This window comes from Zygotorulaspora mrakii, chromosome 3 (assembly GCF_013402915.1).
Source record: "Zygotorulaspora mrakii chromosome 3, complete sequence".
Lineage (NCBI taxonomy): Eukaryota > Fungi > Ascomycota > Saccharomycetes > Saccharomycetales > Saccharomycetaceae > Zygotorulaspora > Zygotorulaspora mrakii.
In genome coordinates this window covers 887,516-906,413 of record NC_050721.1, presented here as the reverse complement: position 1 = coordinate 906,413, position 18,898 = coordinate 887,516, and the positions used below count along the sequence as shown (strand labels likewise).

The following is an 18,898-nucleotide window of genomic DNA, read 5'->3' as shown; positions in this document are numbered from 1 at the left end:
AGGAATTTTCATCGTCATCACACCCATTAATAATCCCATAGAATCCACAGTACAACTGCTATTTCGTGTTAATTTCACAGACTCCTTCGTAGTCAGACTCCTGAGTTGTAAACTATTTAGAAAGAATGTTTTCTTCGGCGTTGTCGATAGTAACTTGGTTTGACATTGATGATAATGCTATGATATTCAATTATAGAGATATATAATTCCTTGGTTTTCTATATCATGAATTGAGATAAGACTAATTGAACTTGGATTAATATCTGGAAAATACGTCAGTATTTATACCCAGCATTTCGCACCTATTGAACCATAAGAGAGGACGACGAGTGAAGAATTTTCATCGTCATCACACCATATCTAGTCCCATAGAATTCACAGTACAACTGTTATTTCATGTTCCATGCCATAGACTCCTTCGTAGTCAGACTCCTGAGTTGTAAACGTCTCGCGATAGACTGTCATCCGATATCTTTCCAGTATCGATCGACATTCTGTTAGGGTTTCATCTGACTTCGTTTATTTTGTTTTACAGACCAATCGTCTCTTTCTGATTCTTATAAGTCATCTCTTTAATATATCTTACAATCTCGATTTATATTTCAACATAAACGTCTCGCGATAGACTGTCATCCGATATCTTTCCAGTATCGATTGACATTCTGTTAGGGTTTCATCTGACTTCGTTTATTTTGTTTTACAGACCAATTGTCTTATTTCTGATGCTTATAAGTCATCTCTTTAATATATCTTACAATATCGATTTATATTTCAACACACTGGATAATTGTGAATACTGTTCACGCTATGTTCCTACTCCGACATTACCAACTCCGAAGTTATCTTGATCTTTCGAAATTACTGACAAATCCTGACCTGTATAGAGAGTCTCAGCACAAGTTTAGTTAACACATACTTATGGGCATGTGGCGTAGTTGGTAGCGCGCTCCCTTAGCATGGGAGAGGTCTTCGGTTCGACTCCGGACTTGTCCAAATTTTTTCGCTCGCACAACGAGGGTAGGAATATGAGAAGTCAAGTATTGAATTGTGCGTTGCCAAAATGAAAACAGTCTTCATCTATGGCTGCGCAACGCCAGTGAGTTTATCTCTCTTAGACTCCTTTTTCTCAAAGCCTGGACCAAGATTTTTGACAAAAATGGTGCCTGGTGAATATTTTCAGAGCGGCTATCTGTCGCATGCTTAGAAGTTATACATAATAGTCTATATACATTCAATATCCTAGGTTCAAAGCTTGCAAGAGCTCAATTCTTTTGATCCGCTTAGTACTTTTCTTGCGTATGAACAAACCTCCAACGCACTTCCGTAGGATGACTGATAACCAGCACCACCAATACCGTAGTTGTGAATGACCTGTAACGTAGCCTTCTTTTCTGGCAGATCGTATTTCGAAAGCTCAATTCTCACACCACCCTCTCTGCCTGGTCTGAAGGCAGTATAAGCATTGTACACGGTTGTAGATTTCAATTCTGGAATATGGTTCTTAACTGCACGAAGGAAATTAGCTGATAAATTTTCATCAACTTCGGTGGACCAATCACCCTTCAAGAAAATACCTCCAACAACACAACCACCTTCCTGACGAGGGAATACATTCAAGAATTGATCTTGCGACGGTTTATCCTCGGCAGGAAGATCATCAATGATCATTTGAAAAGGCAAATCTTCATATATTTGTAAAATTTGACCTTTGACTGGGTAATTCTTTTGCAATTCCGATGGCTCAAGGTTTTTAAGCAATTTGCCGCCGTTAAGACCTGTACAATTGATAACCAAGTCTGGAACATATCCCATGACATCGACCACATCTTCAATGGCATTCAATTTTTTGATCTTTTTACATCTCCCGCCACTTTGCTTGATATTTGTCAAAAGATAACTGTTGTACACAATGGGAGTCAAAGTAATGGTTGTGAACTCGTATCCTACATGTTTTCTTGGATCAAGTTTCCGCTCGAGCAGCTCCTTATCCGAGAGGAAAACAATGTCCTCCACAAACTTCTGTTCAATATACCATGGAAGTCCTTTATTTTTCGCGGAAAACGTTTTTATTGGAAATTTCTTAATACCAGCTGTGTGGGCATCTTCAGCCAATTGCAAAAACTTTGTGTATGTGTATTTATCTCTTCTGATTTGGTCCAAATCTGAGTGTGCTGCAAAGCTATGCCAATTGGCGCCTGCCCATGGACTGGTATATTCTCCGGTATGAGCGTCTCCTGGATATTCGCATGCTAGCACAGTCAATTCTTGAATATCATCTCTGGAAAGTCTCAATAAAGTCAATGCTGATGTCAATCCTGAAACACCTGCACCTAACACAACTACCCTTGACATTTTTCCCTCTCAGTCCTAGTTTCAACACGAAAGCTTAGATATAGGATACACTCAGACTGTCCTCTTCTTATAGATATATCTACAGTTCGACGGATATCGACTTATCTCTCTTATCAGATTTCTGGTCGCTTCGAGATACCGAAATAGGAAGTGACAAAATTGGGTAGTTACCCGAGAGAATCACCAAAGATTTATAACTACTGAGAGAAATCTAAGGCGAGCAATATGGTGTCTTGCGAGCAATATGGTGTCTTGCGAGCAATATGGTGCCTTGCAACGGTGTCTTGCAACAAAACCTAGAATTGGATGTCGAAATAAAAGACGACAATGGGAGATTGTGAAATTTTACTGTACAGTGTCCTTTTCGCAACTGCATTGAGAGGCATTCTTTTGTTATTCCGGGATATGGTCTGGCGGTCGTATGAATTGCGAGCTAAACACTGCGTCCAGTTGCAGCGTGAACTAAATGGACAAGACATTTCGCGGAAAATCTACTGACGATGGTTTGACAACTACTGAAGAAATTGGTTACACGGCTGTTTTTTCACTGTGATCTGCTGAAATACGATGGCAGAATTGTGATATTCGCTTTCAGAGGTACAGAGGTCGTTGATTTTCTGTCTCATGAACTGACGTGGAGCATTGAAAGTAGATTGGGCATCTGGAAAGATGGTGGTAGTCACACTGACAGATGGTACCAAAGAATTACCAAACAGGATCACAAGTGAGCGACATTCGGCTTCGCCGTTTGTTAGTCCATATTTCGCATTCTCTAGACACCCACATTCTCATTCTCTTATAGTGAACATCACGGGAGAGAGTAGCAGCCGACAACTCTCTGGAATTGAGTGATATTCTGTCGCAACAGCATCTGAGTTTGTTTCCCTTGTTGAAATATAAATCGATATTGTAAGATATATTAAAGAAAGGACTTATATATCTCTATAATTGAATATCATAGTATCATCATCAATGTCAAACCAAGTTACTATCGACAACGCCAAAGAAAACATTCTTTCTAAATAAAAACATTCTTTCCAAATAATATATCTCAGTCCTTCACAACCTGTGACCTCTTTGGTTCCTCTTGCCAACAATACTCCATTTCAATACTGTGGTCTCGAATGACAACTATATCCCATGACCTTTACATTTTGACAAATTATAAACCAGCGATATGGGTTTCCAATAAGTTCTTTGGTTCTATAGTGTAGTGGTTATCACTTTCGGTTTTGATCCGAACAACCCCGGTTCGAGTCCGGGTAGGACCTTTTTTAGCCATTAGGACGTCCATTATTCTGGCGTATGTAATACTAATCCGTTTGGTCATTGGCAGCTAATTCTCTACACTACATTACTGCACTTCAAAATCAGATAGAACTAGTCAGGCCTCGATTCAATGATTCAATTTCTGAAAAACTCCGTCAGAAATTATGCCGCCTCTACTAAATATATGTGAGAGCTCCAATGATAAAGTCATCCATCTCCACGACGTTGCTTCGATTGATCACTCAATAAGCTCCATCCAAGGTCCCCTATTCCTTGGATGGTATGCCACGGAGAATTGAGAGCTCTACATTTGTCGTTTTGTGAGTGCAAGAGAAACATATCAGGCTGCCGCTCGAAATTTCTTGCTTGTAACCCGGGCCATGAGAGATTTCAAAAGCCTAGGTAGGCGATTCGTTCTGTGAACTTTTCACACCGCTCCTTCCAGCCCTTTTGGTACTCTGGAGTAAGCCCGACATAGTGTGCATAAAGAGATTCCGCAAGTACGTGCGTGCGAACCTGGTATTAGGTGATTCGATCATGCTCCACGCATTCTTCCTACAATTGATACTTACAGGCACCTGGACAATCGTGCGGCACAGAGTAATGAGTACAGAAAAGTGCAAGCTGGGCTCTTGTAGTGCACCCGCGGTCAAGTGACTTCAGGAACGCAGAACCTGTGGGCTGAGCCACTTTTCACAAAGTCTTCAGTAAGAACGCCCTTCCCTGGGTGCAGCCGATGCGGAACATTCGCACAAGCCACCTAAAAGCACTGACGAGCTTTGATATGCCATTTTCTGTCCGAACATACCGCCAAGCACAGTAAAGTCATCACATAGTTTGCTTGTTGATCCGCTGAGTATTTTTGGGATGATGGGCGTCTTTTGGCATCGTTACCCTCCACGTTACCATAATGAATTCAACTGAATGAGCGACCTAGTAGAATAACAAAGTATTTACGTCGCACTCAAACTTAATTCCGTTTCTTTGGTGAACAACTCTGCCTTGAACACGTAAATTTTCTCGCGCAACACTTAAAAGAACAGCTTTCCAGACTCAATTCCCTTTGACTCTTTACATTTGCCATTGTCCGATACCGGATGTCCACAAATGCTAGTCTGGGAACGCTTTGGAGATCTTGTTGAAGATCATATCTCAGCACTTCTTAAATCACATTACCCATATATGCATCCCAATTGTCTCACTCGATCTATGAATAGCCCTTAACAGAGTGACGCGGCACCTCTGTTTTGACAGCAAATAGGATTGTTTTCTTTTTCCAATTCTCGATCGACTTTTTGCTTCGACGGATCCCTCAGAACTGGAAGAAAAAGAGGTGAATATTTGAATAAATACAGAATATGATACGTTTTCGAATATAAGCAGCTGCATGTTACGTTTCTGAACATTACACCCTTCGGATTCCATATCATCCAAGCTTTTGCGAAGTATATCATCTGTATTTGAGCTCTTTCATGGCATTAAGGTTGTGCGGGAGTAGATTGTTACCGCGGTTAGCAACCGCTAAACGTATTTGTATCAATACGAGGACATTGCCTGTTGGTGCTGGAAGAGCGGTTGTCAATAGACGTTGTTTCAGCGTTCAATCGAGACTTTTAAAGGAGACAGGACTTGTTAGGAGTGCTGATAAACCCTTGACGACTGCTCCGCAGCAAAGCAACAAGGCGGGAACTGGATTTTTAAGCCATGGGTTCGGGAAATTGCTGAAATGGTCAATTGTGTCAACAGGGATATTGGTGACGGTGTGTGGATCTGCTCTTGTGATTTTCTTCATTTATGACTCCACAACATACAAAGAATGTGAAACACAAAGAGATATCGACGTCCCATTAAAGGCGATAACTCCTGAACTAGGCGGTCCAGAGAATCTGCCAATCTTGAAGGAAACATTGGATGCATATGACTCTGAGATAAAACAAACGATCTGTTATAAACCTAAATTGGTTATCTTGGGCTCTGGCTGGGCATCAGTGGGATTGTTGAAAAATTTGAAGAAGGGAGACTATGATATCACAGTTATTTCACCACAAAATTACTTCTTATTTACGCCTTTACTGCCAAGTGCGGCAACAGGAACTTTGGAAGTGAAAAGTTTAATGGCATCTATCAGAAAAATTGTTAGCGCTGTAAGTGGTCACTATTTAGAAGCAAGGGCTGAAAAAATTGAATTCGAGCACAAACTCGTTAAAGTTTCTCAAACTGCCCCACATACCGGTGAAACAAGATCCTTTTATATTCCTTATGATAAATTAGTTATCGCTGTAGGATCGACCTCCAATACGCATGGCGTTGAAGGTTTACAGTATTGCGACCGGTTAAAAAGTGCTGAGGATGCTATGGATATTAAAAGAAAAATCAAAAATAATTTAGAGCTTGCCTGTCTACCGACTACTACAGAAGAGGAACGTAAGAAACTGCTAAGCTTTGTCGTGTGCGGTGGAGGTCCAACAGGTGTTGAGTTTGCTGCAGAAGTTTTCGATCTATTAAACGAGGATTTACCAGCTCTGTATCCGAAATTGCTAAGACAACAAGTCTCTGTCCATATCATCCAATCAAGATCTCACATACTGAATACTTACGACGAAAAGATTTCTGAGTATGCTATGGATAGATTTAAAAAGGAGAGTATCAATCTTTTAACGAATGCGCGCGTTGATCGAGTTTTACCTGATAAAGTCATTTTCAACCAAAAGAATCCAGAAACTGGTGAGGTAGAAATGAAGGAGCTGCCTTTCGGTCTTTGTTTATGGTCAACAGGGGTTGCACAAAATCCACTTGCGAAATATGTTGTTCAAAGTTTTCCTGAGAATCAAAGAAACAAAAGGGCTATTGAAACAGATTCACATCTAAGGGTTTTGGGTGATCCAACTCATGATGTTTATGCAATCGGTGACTGTTCTACTTTGAGAACAGATTTAGCAGTTCATTCAGCCGAGTTTATGAGAAGTTTCATCGTTCAAAAAAACTTAGGTATAACTAACCAAACTGATAAATTGATTACTGATGATGATATCAAGAACTTATCCTTCTCCTATGATGAAATTTTCGATCTGGGTAGGCAAGTTTCAAAAAGACATCCACAGACACGTGAATGTTTCGTCGCATTGGATGAATTGTTGCCCAAATTTGACCCTGAGAAGAAAGGTTACTTGAGTTTTAAACAAGTATCGATGCTATTAAAGTACGTCGAGTCCCGAGTAACGTCATTACCGGCAACGGCTCAAAGGGCCCATCAACAGGGCAGCTATTTGGGGAAAAAGTTCACCAGACTTGCTAGAGTCACCAATGAATATATCAGGAGAGGTCAAATTATTGATAGTGACTTAGACGAAACCGCTTGCAAGCCTTTTAGGTATGTTCACCTAGGCTCTTTAGCTTACATTGGTAATTCCGCAGTTTTTGATCTTCCTGGATATTCGTTTGTAGGAGGTTTGGTTGCAATGTACTTGTGGAGAGGCGTTTATTTTGCACAAACTGTTTCTCTCAGAACAAGAGTCCTACTGTTCATGGATTGGTTGAAGAGAGGTCTATTCGGAAGAGACATTATGACAACAGCGTGAATAAATATTCTTCATACAAACCAAAAATTCTCTGTGTACCTTTTAGAATAGATATTTGATATATAACATAATGTTGAGACGTTTAAATGATAACATCCTTCTTATCTATGCACTTTCAAATCATTCTGTCACAATGCATAACAGCCAGCACATTTTCGACATTGGCGCTATGTGTTTACTTGCGCGACCGCTTTGTTTTGTGTCACAAAACCCTTCAGTTTTTACAAAACTATATAATAAGAAAAACTAACAACAAAGTGCTACGCTCTTCTGTATTCTGTCCAGCTATTTTGTGACATCGTTCATTTTTTATTTAGTTTTAACAAAAGCAGGATCAATTAGCGTAAAGGTGTGGACAGATAGGATAAGAAATAGAACTCATATATAATAATCGAAAAAAATTATAAAAAATGATCCCTTTCAACTCCAGGAGTAAAGTTAGCATTCTTGGCAATATTTCTTTAAATGTCCAAAGAGGAACAGAGTTGTCTTTAAAGAAGGAACTTGAAAAATATAAAACACCTGCGCAATTGGAACATATAGCCATTGAAAAAGATGAAAACAACTCTACATCTTCTAGGTCATCTCAATCTGAGACTTCTGATATTGTTAAGCTTGCGGGGAGTAGTTGTGCGGCTGCAAACACGGGTTTCGAAAGGAAAAATACCACATTGGAAAGTAAGCCAACGGTCGCCCTGTTTATAGGTGATCTACATAAACGGGTTACAGAAGACGTACTAGAAACCTATTTCTCGAAATACAATTCTTTAGTATCCACAAAGATTTGCAAGGATTCTTCTAGTGGAGAGTCTTTAGGATATGGGTATCTAAACTTCTCCAAACAAGAAGATGCAGATCTGGCAACGGAGGAATTTAATTACAGGCTAATCATGGGTAATGAGGTGAGAATCATGCCATCTTTAAGAAATACATTTTTCCGTAAAAATATGGGTACCAATGTCTTTTTCTCTAATCTACCACTAGAAAACTCTTCTTTGACAACGAGGGTATTTTATGACACTTTCAAAATATATGGGAAAATCCTTTCTTGTAAATTAGATAAAAGGAAGAATATTGGTTTTGTCTATTTTGAAAATGATCAAGCCGCCAGAAATGTGATAAAAGATTATAATGAGAATATGTTTTATGGCAATAAGATTTTGTGTGGAATTCATTTTGACAAAGATTTTAGGAAGTTTCCAGATTTCGAAAAACGGAAAACTAGTCTAGAAGCAATAACAATTCCAAAAGAAGAATTCACTTCCTCTGATGGTGAAAAAACTGTCATAGAACATGATTCAAATAATCAAGTGCCCCATCCAAATTCAATTTTTGTGACTAATTTACCTTTGGGCTCTTCGAATGAAGAACTTCTGAATTACTTCAGTAAAATTGGGCCCGTCAAATCTGTTTTCTCATCGAGGGCTGTTAAATATAATTCACTGTGGGCTTTTATTACTTATAAGAAAGGAATAGACACAAAAAAGGCAATAGAAAACTGCAATGGAAAATCATTTAAGGAGAACGTTTTGAAAGTGGTAAAAGCTGAACCAAGGGAAAATAAACATGCCAGCTATGAAAACCCTAAAACTATGGTTTATTTCGAAAATGCAAGCCTCATTTGTAATGAAGAGTTTCTCACACAACTTTGTATTCAGGAAAGGATAAAAGTATCGAAAATACAAATAACGTCTTATGATGAAAGCTCAATGACATATTCAGGATATGTTAAGTGCAATACAAAGAATTTTGCAAAAAGGTTATTTGAGTCATTGAATCAAAGATTAATTGGAGGCTCCGTCGTAAGATGCTTATGGATGAGACCAAATGGAATGAAAATCTCTTCAATTATGGCAGCAAAACTTCCTTGCCCTGCTGATTATAAAGATGTCCAACAACTGCAACTGCAACTGCAGCAACAATTGCTTTGCCAACGTGAACAACATTCACTGCAGTCCCAGCAGCAACAGCAGCAACAACAACAACAACAACAACAACAACAACAACAGCAACAACAACAGCAACAACAGCAATCTCAAATGCTGCTCCTGCCATTCTATCAGCCGTTAGTTTATTCTGGGCACTCTTTTTCATCTCAATCCATGGGCCAAGTACCATGTAGGAACCCCAATACATTTTCATGGATGGAGGAACAACAGCAAAAACAAGTATTAGAATACCTTAAGAGACAGGTCAAAAAGGGCATTGACTTTTTGAAATACCCAGTCGCAACAAGAGCAGAGAGTATAGTCTGTATAGCGGAATATATTTTTGATGTTTACTGGCGCCGGGATATCAATACGCTGACCAAATTTCTATTGTTGACGAATTCTAGCACACAAAATGAGAGTATTTTACAAACCCAAATTGAAGAGGCTGCAAAATATCTTGGTTTTGCAAGATAGTTAATAAAGCTAAAAAATTTAATCGCTGTAGCTAGTTTTGAAGGTAGACAAAGAAGTAGTTGGAACTTCTCACTACGTAATTATTAGAAATCTAAAGAGAAATGATATACTGAATGTATTGGCATAATTCTTTTGTTCAGCTCATTTTGATGAGACAAAGCTGGAGAGAGGCATATTTCTCTGAATGACGAATTCACAAAATTATTAGGATACCCAAAATCTCGATGCAAATCAAGTGCGAAAGAAAAATTAAAATGTATATTTCGTCATTGGCTTTAACAAATATTAAGCTATTTTGGATCTTGAATTGTCACTATTATTTAACTCCTCTATACATTAAGATTATAATCGTCTCAGCTTTTGAGTTTGTTTTTTCCTTGATGAAGACTTGAGAGTGGTAGAGAAGATAAAATAAAAAATTAAACTATTAAACAAGTTCCACGTAATTAGCAGGAAAAATACCTTCCCTACCATTAACTTTCCCAGTCCACCAATCATCTTGGGACTCAGATTTTTTAAGAATTGATATCACGTCACCTTTTCTGAATGGTAAATCACCGCTTTCTTCACCAGCAAAACTATACAATGCAACAGCTTTTGGTGCGTTGGATGACGAAGATGGTGAACGAGGTGAGCCAAAATCTGGTTTTTCAGACAGCGGTCTTGAAACTCTACCATTGCTTGCAGAGGAGATGCGAGATTTTGAAAATCTATTGGACAAATCGTCTACATCATTATCACGATCGTATAAGTCATCTTCCCAACGAGTATTTGTTGGTTGAGATCTTCTATTTTCTTGTCTCCTATGACTCTGGTAGTATTCATTAGCATCCGAGGTGCTATCATTGAAAGCATTATCAGAATCACGATTCCTTCCACCACGCGCATAACTTTGACGTCCTGAATCATAATCGTCGTCGAAATCATCATCAAAGTCATCATAACCACGGGATCCACTCCTTCTTTGTCTCGTAGTTCTGGTATTCGGCCTCGTAGAAGAAGTATCTGAAGAATCGAAAGAATCAGGAATGTCATCATAAAAATCATCCCCGGAACGGTCATCATCGTAATCATCATCACTTCTGGATCTGAAATTGAATGCTCTTGACTCTAGAACACGAAATAAAGGATCAGCAGCTGGCGGTGGTCTTACACGACCGGCCAAAACCATCTTTGCAGTACAATTATTGCCATAAAACTTTCTATTTGCTTCTCTTCTTTCCACAATGGCAGAACCTTCCAAAGAAACACCAGCATACAGCCCCTTACTCTTAGAGTAAGCAAATACCGCAGATACACCACCAGCAGAAGCTGCCGCTGCAGCCTCTGCATTTCTACCCAAGGGACCAGCTGATACAGAAACGTTACCACCTAAGGTGATCGTTCCGAATTCACTGAAAGCTTTTACAGCTTCTACTGAATTCAGGATGAACACAAAATCAGTCAGCTCAACACCAACCATACCCCCTGCTCCTGCTCCTGCCAGGGCGATTGCCGATGGTGCTGACCATGTGCCATCTTTTAATCTTGCTACGATCACACCGGATCCCGCTCTGCCCGAGAATAAAAACCCAGCTTTTAGAACTGTAATAACAGCTAGCCCCTTCGCTCTTTTCAACACTTCTGGGGGGATAACTTGATCCGCACCGAATACTTGATTGGGCTTCACAAAACTCGCTAAAACTTTAGCAGCTTTTCTGATTTGAAGAAAGTCAAAAATTACAATTGATTCAGTTAGTATCATCTCTATGTGACATCAGAAGCATACTCAAAAGTACCACGATCCGTATTGATCATCGTCACAGTGCATCTGAAAATAGGGGAATTCAAATGCCCACGTCAAGAACTGCAACTGTACCTCGCTAAAAGCGTGATCCATCCCGCTAAAAATGCACATACTTTGTTTCGCTCTTCAGACTTCTTGGAATTGGATTATTTATACCCATCTGCCCGTAATTGTACCTATATCTGTCACTGTAGTCTTTGCAAGATTATCCTCCTTTTTTCTATTATTTCATTTTTTACATTTTCCTTTGTTCCAACTAATGAATGACAAATTAGCTGAAATCTAAAAGCCCTCGACTTGACATCTGGGTAACCCTAAAATTTGATTTCATTTCCTGTTTAAGACATCAATGCCTTTTTGAGACACATAAGCCACTTTGGGATCTATGCTTCCCAATTGGGCTGTGCTCTCCGTAATAGGAAAAATGACGAACAAAATGATATGGTATACGATGCATTGGGATATGGTATAGCCTTTTGTAGAGTTCACACAGATGAAATGTAGTAAGTACACTCTTGTGTTAGTAAAGGTGGTCAATGTGTTTTAGCAAGAATGTCGTCGCAGGATCAGGATGTTATTGATAAGATTTTCAGCACTGGCTACTCGCTGTTGGCAAGTGGGAACAAAGTGGTATCGGACGCAGCGAATAAAATCATCGATAATGTCAGTAGAATTGGCACAGAAGCTGGAAATAAGAGATTCGAAGTGAAAAGTGTAGGTACTGTAGGTAGGAGTGGTAGGAGCCCCCTTGACTGGGTTTCAAGGAGAAAAAATGGTATTTTCTGGGGATTGGGACTGACAGCTATGGGGATGCTGTTGTGGTGGCAGGTTGCCAACTTGGTGAAGGTGCCCAGCAGCTTGCCACAACATAAAAAGAAATGTGTGTTGGTACTTGGGGACATGCGGGACCCCATCATAAGATCACAAGTGATGGATCTTTATAGAAGAAGATTTGTGGTGTTCGTTTGTCCTGCCAGTGTGACGAAAAGATCCAATTATGAAAACCAGCAGGAAGAGGATGACTTTTTGCGGTTTATTGGTCCATCCTCGAGTTCTGACCTAGCAAATTTTGTTGAGTTTGTCACCAAGAAGGGCGAGGACAAATGTGAATTGGCATCGGTACTCTTCATGCCTAATCTTTCTTACTATCCGACTGGGGAAATGTCTGTAGGTGAACTAAATTCTGAAATTCAAACAAATGTCTCAGTCTACTATACCCTTCTAACGAAACTACTACCACACCTAACTAGTAAAAACACACAGTTATTGCTCTTCAACCCTTCGTTATCGTATAACATGTCGATCAGTCATCACTCTGTGGAGATTTTAATATCCGGGCTAATGCAAGGTGTCTATCGTTCATTGAAAAATCACAAGAGAGTTTCCACGTATATGATACACATCGGAATGTTACAGGTAGCTGCGCAACCTTCTAATTACAAGTACCTGAGTATTCGGGGTTCAAATATCAACGACGACATGTTACTACCCGTTTACAGATTAATCGCATCCCATCAAGGCAATTGGTTGTTAAGATTAGGTAATTGGATCAGAACCTTTGGTTCATTGAATCGCAATGTATATTGTGGCAAAAGGAGCTACATTTCAGGTCTACCATTTTCAGAAATTATTGCTTTGCTAATAAATTGAAACTATCTAGTAATAATAATACAAGACCATTGGAACACTTAAATTTGAGTTTTCAAATTATCTAATTGTTTTAGCACTGCTGATTTGGCAGTACCACCAGTAGCGTCTCTTCTTTCAACACTCTGTTCGAAATTAAAGATTTCGAATAAATTCGAAGAAAATCTAGGATCGATTTCTTGATATTGTTCCAAGGTTAATTTATCAATACCGTCTAAACCCAAGTTTTCAGCTTTTGCAACACATTCACCAGAAATATGATGGGTTTCTCTGAAAGGAACACCTTTTCTAACTAAGTAATCAGCTAGATCAGTCGCAAGCATATCCATCGTAAGCGCTGCCTCCATTTTTTGCTTTTGAACAGATAGGGTTGAAACAACACCTGTTGCAATTAGAATTGAATGTTCAACTGTAGTCAAACAATCAAACAAAGCTTCCTTATCCTCTTGCATATCCTTATCGTAGGTTGATGGAATACCTTTCAAACTCATCAAAAAACCTGCTAAGTCACCGAAGACTCTACCCGATTTACCTCTCAATAACTCCAAAGAATCTGCATTCTTCTTTTGCGGCATCAAAGAGGAGCCCGTCGAATATGCATCGCTCAACTTGATGAAACCAAATTCTGCAGTTGAATAGATAATCATATCTTCAGCAAAACGAGAAATATGGTTCATGAACAATGTGCTCCAAGACATCAATTCAACAATAAAATCTCTGTCAGAAACAGCAACAAGAGAATTACCAATGACACCAGCGAAGCCCAATTCTTTCGCCAAATATTCTCTATTTATGCCATATGGGTGGCCTGCTAAAGCGCCGGCACCAAGAGGTGATTGATTTAATCTTTCAACAATTTGACGCAATCTCTGCAAGTCCTGAGTAAAATAAGTGGCGTATGAACTAAGCCAGTGGGACCATCTAATTGGCTGAGCTCTTTGCAAATGTGTATATCCTGGCATCAAAATATCAATCTCTTTTTCAGCCCTCAAAATCATCACATTGATTAAATCTTTCATGAAAGGTAATAGTTTGTCATTGACGATATCACGACAGTAGATTCTCAAATCCGTGACACATTGATCATTACGCGATCTACCGGTATGAACTTTTCCAGCAATATTGCGACCAATCAATTCCCCCAAACGCCTTTCGTTGGCTGTGTGAATATCTTCATCGTCAGCATGACGAACAAACTTGTCCTCATCCCATTCCTGTTTGATTTCCTCTAGACCTTGATGAATCTTGGACAATTCATCTTCAGTAAGTAAACCTAGTTTTTGTAATCCAGCAGTATAAACTCTTGTCCCTTCCAGATCTGCCTTGTACATCTTGTAATCATATGGTAAAGATGCATTGTATAAATGCATCAAAGGATCAGTTTTACCGGTGAATCTACCACCCCATAGCTTTTGAGCACTACCAGACATCTCGGATCTATTCAATGCTCTGTAGAGACCTTTTCAATTTTGTTATCATTTTTTTGTATTTTTATTTTATCTTTTTTTTTTTCTATTTACTTATAGATAACTATAGAATGACATGAAAATTTCAACTAATAGACGGTGAAAAAAGCACAGGAGATTTCGCAAAGCAATGCTGATGTCAATTTAAGGATGATGCTCAAGCTTAGACATTTATCTATTAATTATATATTCTTAAGAACCGTTGCAACGTTGTTCATGGTTTACATCTACCAGTGAAACGTGGATATAAGGTACAGTCTCTAACAGTGAATCTGTCGCATAACCACGCAAGGATACGTTCCGTACCTAAGCCGAAACCACCATGAGGGCAAGTACCGTATTTTCTTTGATCGATGAACCAATAATAGGCCTTTGGATCAATACCTTCACGTTTGAAACCTTCCATCAATTCTTCAGTAGAATCAATTCTCATTGAACCACCGGTAATCTCACCAACAGTTGGCATCAAAACATCGACAGACTCGGTAACACGAGGATCGTCCGCGCAACGTTTCATGTAAAAAGATTTGATTTCAACAGGGAATCTTGTCAATAATATTGGAACTCCGATAGTATCTGTCATTTTTCTTTCTGCAGCTTCAGCAATATCATCACCAAATTTGAAAATTTCCCCGTTTTCATTCCTGATATCATGTTCTTTCAACCATTCAATGGCATCCTTGTATTCAAGTCTCATGAATGGACTCTGGGGTGGTTTGAAGTTTGGATTTAACTGTTTGAGGAGAGGACCGGCTACTGGATCTTCCATAACATATTTGACACTTTTGACCAGTAGATTTTCAATGACGTTCAATAAGTCATTGAAGTCTAAGAAACACAGTTCAGCCTCAATGTGGGTATATTCAGACAAGTGTCTTCTAGTGTGAGACTTTTCAGCACGGAATGACTCTTGAACACAATAAACATCGCCTAATGCAGCCAAACAAGTTTCCAAATACAATTGAGAGCTTTGTGTTAGATACGCTTCTTCTCCATAATAATCAAAGCCAAATAGAGTAGATCCACCTTCAACCTGAGTTTGAACCATACATGGTGGATTGACCTCGGTCATATGCTCCTCCTCAAAAACACGTCTCACTGCCCTTAGTAAAGCTGCACGGACCTTCATGACTGCAGATATAGTTTCACCTCTTAGGACCAAGTGGCGTTGATCCAACAACAGGGATGGGTCTGCCCCCTCTGCAATCTTGTTGGTGAAGGCGTCCTCACCAGATGGCGCAAGACCAACAACCTCGTAATAATCGACTGCCAACTCAACACCTCCTGGAGCATTCTTACCTTCAGGAACCTTTGTTACAGTACCATAGAGGATGACACTTGATTCCAACGATAAATCAAGGGTCTGTTTCGCAATGGCAAGATCACCTGAGAGAACGCACTGAATGAAGCCTGTACCGTCTCTCAAAACAATGAAGATCACCTTCTTGTTTGAACGCAATCTATGAATCCAACCAGAAACCTTAACTCTTTGACCCACTTTCTCGTAAGCCTTGCAAATCTTGGACTTTTCAGCCTTTGGAAGGGACTTGTTCTCCTCGATTTTGATCTTCAGGGATGCTAACTCCTTGGCTGCATTGTCAGCTTCTTGCTGTTGCTTTTTCGATTCTTGCTCCTTCTGTTTGAGAGCTTTTTTCAGCAAACCATCGCAACCCTTGCGTGCTTTCTTCAATGCGGATGCTGAAATTTCTTGATACTCCTTATCTTCGGTCTTAAACACCAAAAGTTTGGGTTCCGCAGAATCTGATCCATTGGCCTCTCGATGACAGAATAGCGCAAATGCTGCTGTTTTATAAGGAGACTCCTCGGTACCTTTTCCACTAATTTCATCTGCACCAGCTGATTCATTGATGTAGAGACAAGACATCCTTCCACAAAACGAACCTTAAAACGGCTAAATAGTGTGAGCGACTCTAATCAGGGTGCTTTAAATCAATTGATAACCCTGTGGCAACTATTTACTTCCTGTGCTCTTTTCAAGTAAGTACTATTCTCTCACATATCGTTACTCATTTCATACTGTAGGTCGTGCTCCACGTAAAAATTTTTTCCAATCGCACTGCGCTTATCATCGAAAAATGAAACTGAAAAAAAAATACCAAGTCGTATTTCGATGAGAAAAAGAGATCAAGTAGATTCACTTGTGTCTATCCTATTCGAGGTAATTGGAACATTTGTTTTCAGCTGCTCTTTGATTAAACTTTCTTGTCTGAATTGTTTGAGCGTCAGCTGTAGAATCATTACAAAAAATGGGCGTTGAAGAGGCATTTGCTAAGCTGTGTCTTACCGAAAAACCATCCGAATCTACCAATGTTGTCAAATCATTAGTTTTCAAACCTAAAACTGCCAAAACTGCCACGCCAGTTCCTATAGTTGTGATTGCATTGCAATCTACCAGCACCCCATCTCCGGTGATTGCTAAGGAAACGGCTTTGAAGGACCCCAGACTTGCTCGTGATGAGCTCTTTCAGTCGTTCTTCCAGTGTGAATCCGCTAAAAAATTCACTCTAGGATACTTGTGCAATGTACAATCTGAGTTTCATTTGCTGATTGATGCGCAATTGGAAGCATTAACAGATGATATGGTTGTCGAATTGAATGACTCAGTTTTCATCAAGAAAGAGGAGCTTTTCAAGTTTTTATCACAATTTGAATCCTCTAAATCCAGTGTCGATTTTACTCAGGAGGTTGCAAAGCCTGAACCAAAGAAGAGCGGTGTTTCAAATGCTACGTCCACTATTTCAGCAGCTTTGGAAGACGCCAAGTTGATCGGAATAACAGTGGATAAGGGTTTAGATTTCTCTGGTTGGTATCAGCAAATTCTAACTAAAGGTGAAATGTTGGACTACTATGATGTTTCCGGATGTTACATTCTAAGGCCTGCCTCCTATGCCATTTGGGAAATGATTCAAAAATGGTTTGACGAAAAGATCAAAAGTATTGGAGTTCAAAATGCCTATTTCCCAATGTTCGTTTCTTCCAGAGTGCTAGAGAAAGAAAAGGACCATGTTGAAGGATTTGCTCCAGAAGTTGCCTGGGTCACAAGAGCAGGATCATCCGATTTGGAAGAACCTATTGCTATAAGACCCACTTCAGAAACTGTGATGTACCCATACTATGCCAAATGGATTAGATCCTACAGAGATCTGCCATTGAAATTGAATCAATGGAACTCTGTTGTGAGATGGGAATTCAAGCATCCTCAACCATTTTTAAGAACAAGAGAATTCTTATGGCAAGAAGGTCACACAGCTCATTTAACTGCTGAAGATGCTGAAGCCGAAGTCATGCAAATTCTTGATTTCTATGCCGGAGTATATGAGGAACTTTTGGCCGTTCCAGTTGTCAAGGGTCGTAAGACTGAAAAGGAAAAATTCGCTGGTGGTGATTTTACAACTACTTGTGAGGGTTACATTCCACAAACTGGTCGTGGTATTCAAGGTGCCACTTCTCATCATTTGGGACAGAACTTTTCAAAAATGTTCAACATCACTGTGGAAAATCCATTGGGTCCAGAACATCCAAAGGTTAACGTTTACCAAAATTCATGGGGTTTGTCTACCAGAGTCATTGGTGTGATGGTTATGATTCATTCGGATAACAAAGGTTTGGTGATTCCTCCAAGAGTTTCTCAACAACAAGCAGTTGTTATTCCTGTAGGTATCACGAAAAAGACTACTGATGCACAACGTAGTCATATTCATGAATCTGCGAAGGAAGTTGAAAGTCGTTTGAAGAAAGCTGGTATTAGAATCTTCGGTGACTATAACGATAATTACACTCCTGGTTGGAAGTTCTCACAATACGAATTGAAAGGTATCCCAATACGTATTGAAATTGGTCCAAAGGATATTGAAAAGAAACAAGTCGTTATTGTTCGTAGAAATGATTCCAACAAATATGTTGTTAATTTGGAAGAATTAGAAAGGCGTGTCCCAGAAATTTTAGAAGAATTACAGAAAGATTTGTACTCTAAGGCAAAAGAATCATTCGATAGTCACAGAGTTATTGTGGAAGACTGGAAAGATTTCGTTCCTTCCCTCGGTAAGAAGAATGTCATTTTAGCACCATGGTGTGGTGAAACTGCATGTGAGGAAGATATCAAAGACTCTTCAGCCAAGAAAGATGATGGTGAAGAATACGAGCAGGACGAAAAGGCACCAAGTATGGGAGCTAAATCGTTATGTATTCCATTCGATCAGCCAAAATTAAGACCTGGTCAAAAATGTATCAAGTGCTCCCTTCTAGCTCGTTACTACTGTATGTTCGGTCGTTCATACTAATCTCAATTTATAAACACCTTTTCTCTTTTGGGTGTTGCTCCTAGGATCTTAAACATCAAAGGAAAAAGCTTATATATGTTGTTTTATAATAAGA

General features: G+C 39.4%; 8 protein-coding genes and 2 non-coding genes across 10 annotated transcripts; 6 read left to right on the top strand and 4 right to left on the bottom strand.

Moving 5' to 3' along the window:
- The first annotated feature begins 920 nt into the window (after positions 1 to 920).
- HG535_0Ctrna4A lies at positions 921 to 993 on the top strand. The gene has a single exon. It is a non-coding gene; the product is annotated as a tRNA-Ala (tRNA).
- A 252-nt stretch (positions 994 to 1,245) lies between these two features.
- On the bottom strand, positions 1,246 to 2,352 carry HG535_0C04640 (FAD-dependent oxidoreductase; the record flags this gene model as incomplete). The annotated part of the gene is made up of 1 exon (XM_037287943.1): positions 1,246 to 2,352. The coding sequence occupies one exon, from the start codon at positions 2,350 to 2,352 to the stop codon at positions 1,246 to 1,248; it is 1,107 nt and encodes a 368-aa protein (XP_037143838.1).
- A 1,199-nt stretch (positions 2,353 to 3,551) lies between these two features.
- On the top strand, positions 3,552 to 3,623 carry HG535_0Ctrna3Q. Its single transcript has one exon. It is a non-coding gene; the product is annotated as a tRNA-Gln (tRNA).
- Positions 3,624 to 5,093: 1,470 nt separating this feature from the next.
- HG535_0C04630 (uncharacterized protein) lies at positions 5,094 to 7,199 on the top strand (the record flags this gene model as incomplete). Its single annotated transcript, XM_037287942.1, has 1 exon — positions 5,094 to 7,199. One exon carries the CDS (start codon positions 5,094 to 5,096, stop codon positions 7,197 to 7,199), a length of 2,106 nt encoding a protein of 701 aa, XP_037143837.1.
- A 410-nt stretch (positions 7,200 to 7,609) lies between these two features.
- PES4 (Pes4p) lies at positions 7,610 to 9,604 on the top strand (the record flags this gene model as incomplete). Its single annotated transcript, XM_037287941.1, has 1 exon — positions 7,610 to 9,604. The coding sequence occupies one exon, from the start codon at positions 7,610 to 7,612 to the stop codon at positions 9,602 to 9,604; it is 1,995 nt and encodes a 664-aa protein (XP_037143836.1).
- Positions 9,605 to 10,031: 427 nt separating this feature from the next.
- HG535_0C04610 (SYLF and SH3 domain-containing protein) lies at positions 10,032 to 11,550 on the bottom strand (the record flags this gene model as incomplete). Its single annotated transcript, XM_037287940.1, has 2 exons — positions 10,032 to 11,301; positions 11,504 to 11,550. The coding sequence occupies 2 exons, from the start codon at positions 11,548 to 11,550 to the stop codon at positions 10,032 to 10,034; spliced, it is 1,317 nt and encodes a 438-aa protein (XP_037143835.1).
- A 392-nt stretch (positions 11,551 to 11,942) lies between these two features.
- Positions 11,943 to 13,040, top strand: YSC83 (Ysc83p; the record flags this gene model as incomplete). Its single annotated transcript, XM_037287939.1, has 1 exon — positions 11,943 to 13,040. The coding sequence occupies one exon, from the start codon at positions 11,943 to 11,945 to the stop codon at positions 13,038 to 13,040; it is 1,098 nt and encodes a 365-aa protein (XP_037143834.1).
- A 38-nt stretch (positions 13,041 to 13,078) lies between these two features.
- Positions 13,079 to 14,467, bottom strand: ARG4 (argininosuccinate lyase ARG4; the record flags this gene model as incomplete). The annotated part of the gene is made up of 1 exon (XM_037287938.1): positions 13,079 to 14,467. The coding sequence occupies one exon, from the start codon at positions 14,465 to 14,467 to the stop codon at positions 13,079 to 13,081; it is 1,389 nt and encodes a 462-aa protein (XP_037143833.1).
- A 250-nt stretch (positions 14,468 to 14,717) lies between these two features.
- Positions 14,718 to 16,388, bottom strand: DED81 (asparagine--tRNA ligase DED81; the record flags this gene model as incomplete). The annotated part of the gene is made up of 1 exon (XM_037287937.1): positions 14,718 to 16,388. One exon carries the CDS (start codon positions 16,386 to 16,388, stop codon positions 14,718 to 14,720), a length of 1,671 nt encoding a protein of 556 aa, XP_037143832.1.
- A 382-nt stretch (positions 16,389 to 16,770) lies between these two features.
- Positions 16,771 to 18,804, top strand: HG535_0C04570 (proline--tRNA ligase; the record flags this gene model as incomplete). The annotated part of the gene is made up of 1 exon (XM_037287936.1): positions 16,771 to 18,804. One exon carries the CDS (start codon positions 16,771 to 16,773, stop codon positions 18,802 to 18,804), a length of 2,034 nt encoding a protein of 677 aa, XP_037143831.1.
- Between the last annotated feature and the right edge of the window lie 94 nt (positions 18,805 to 18,898).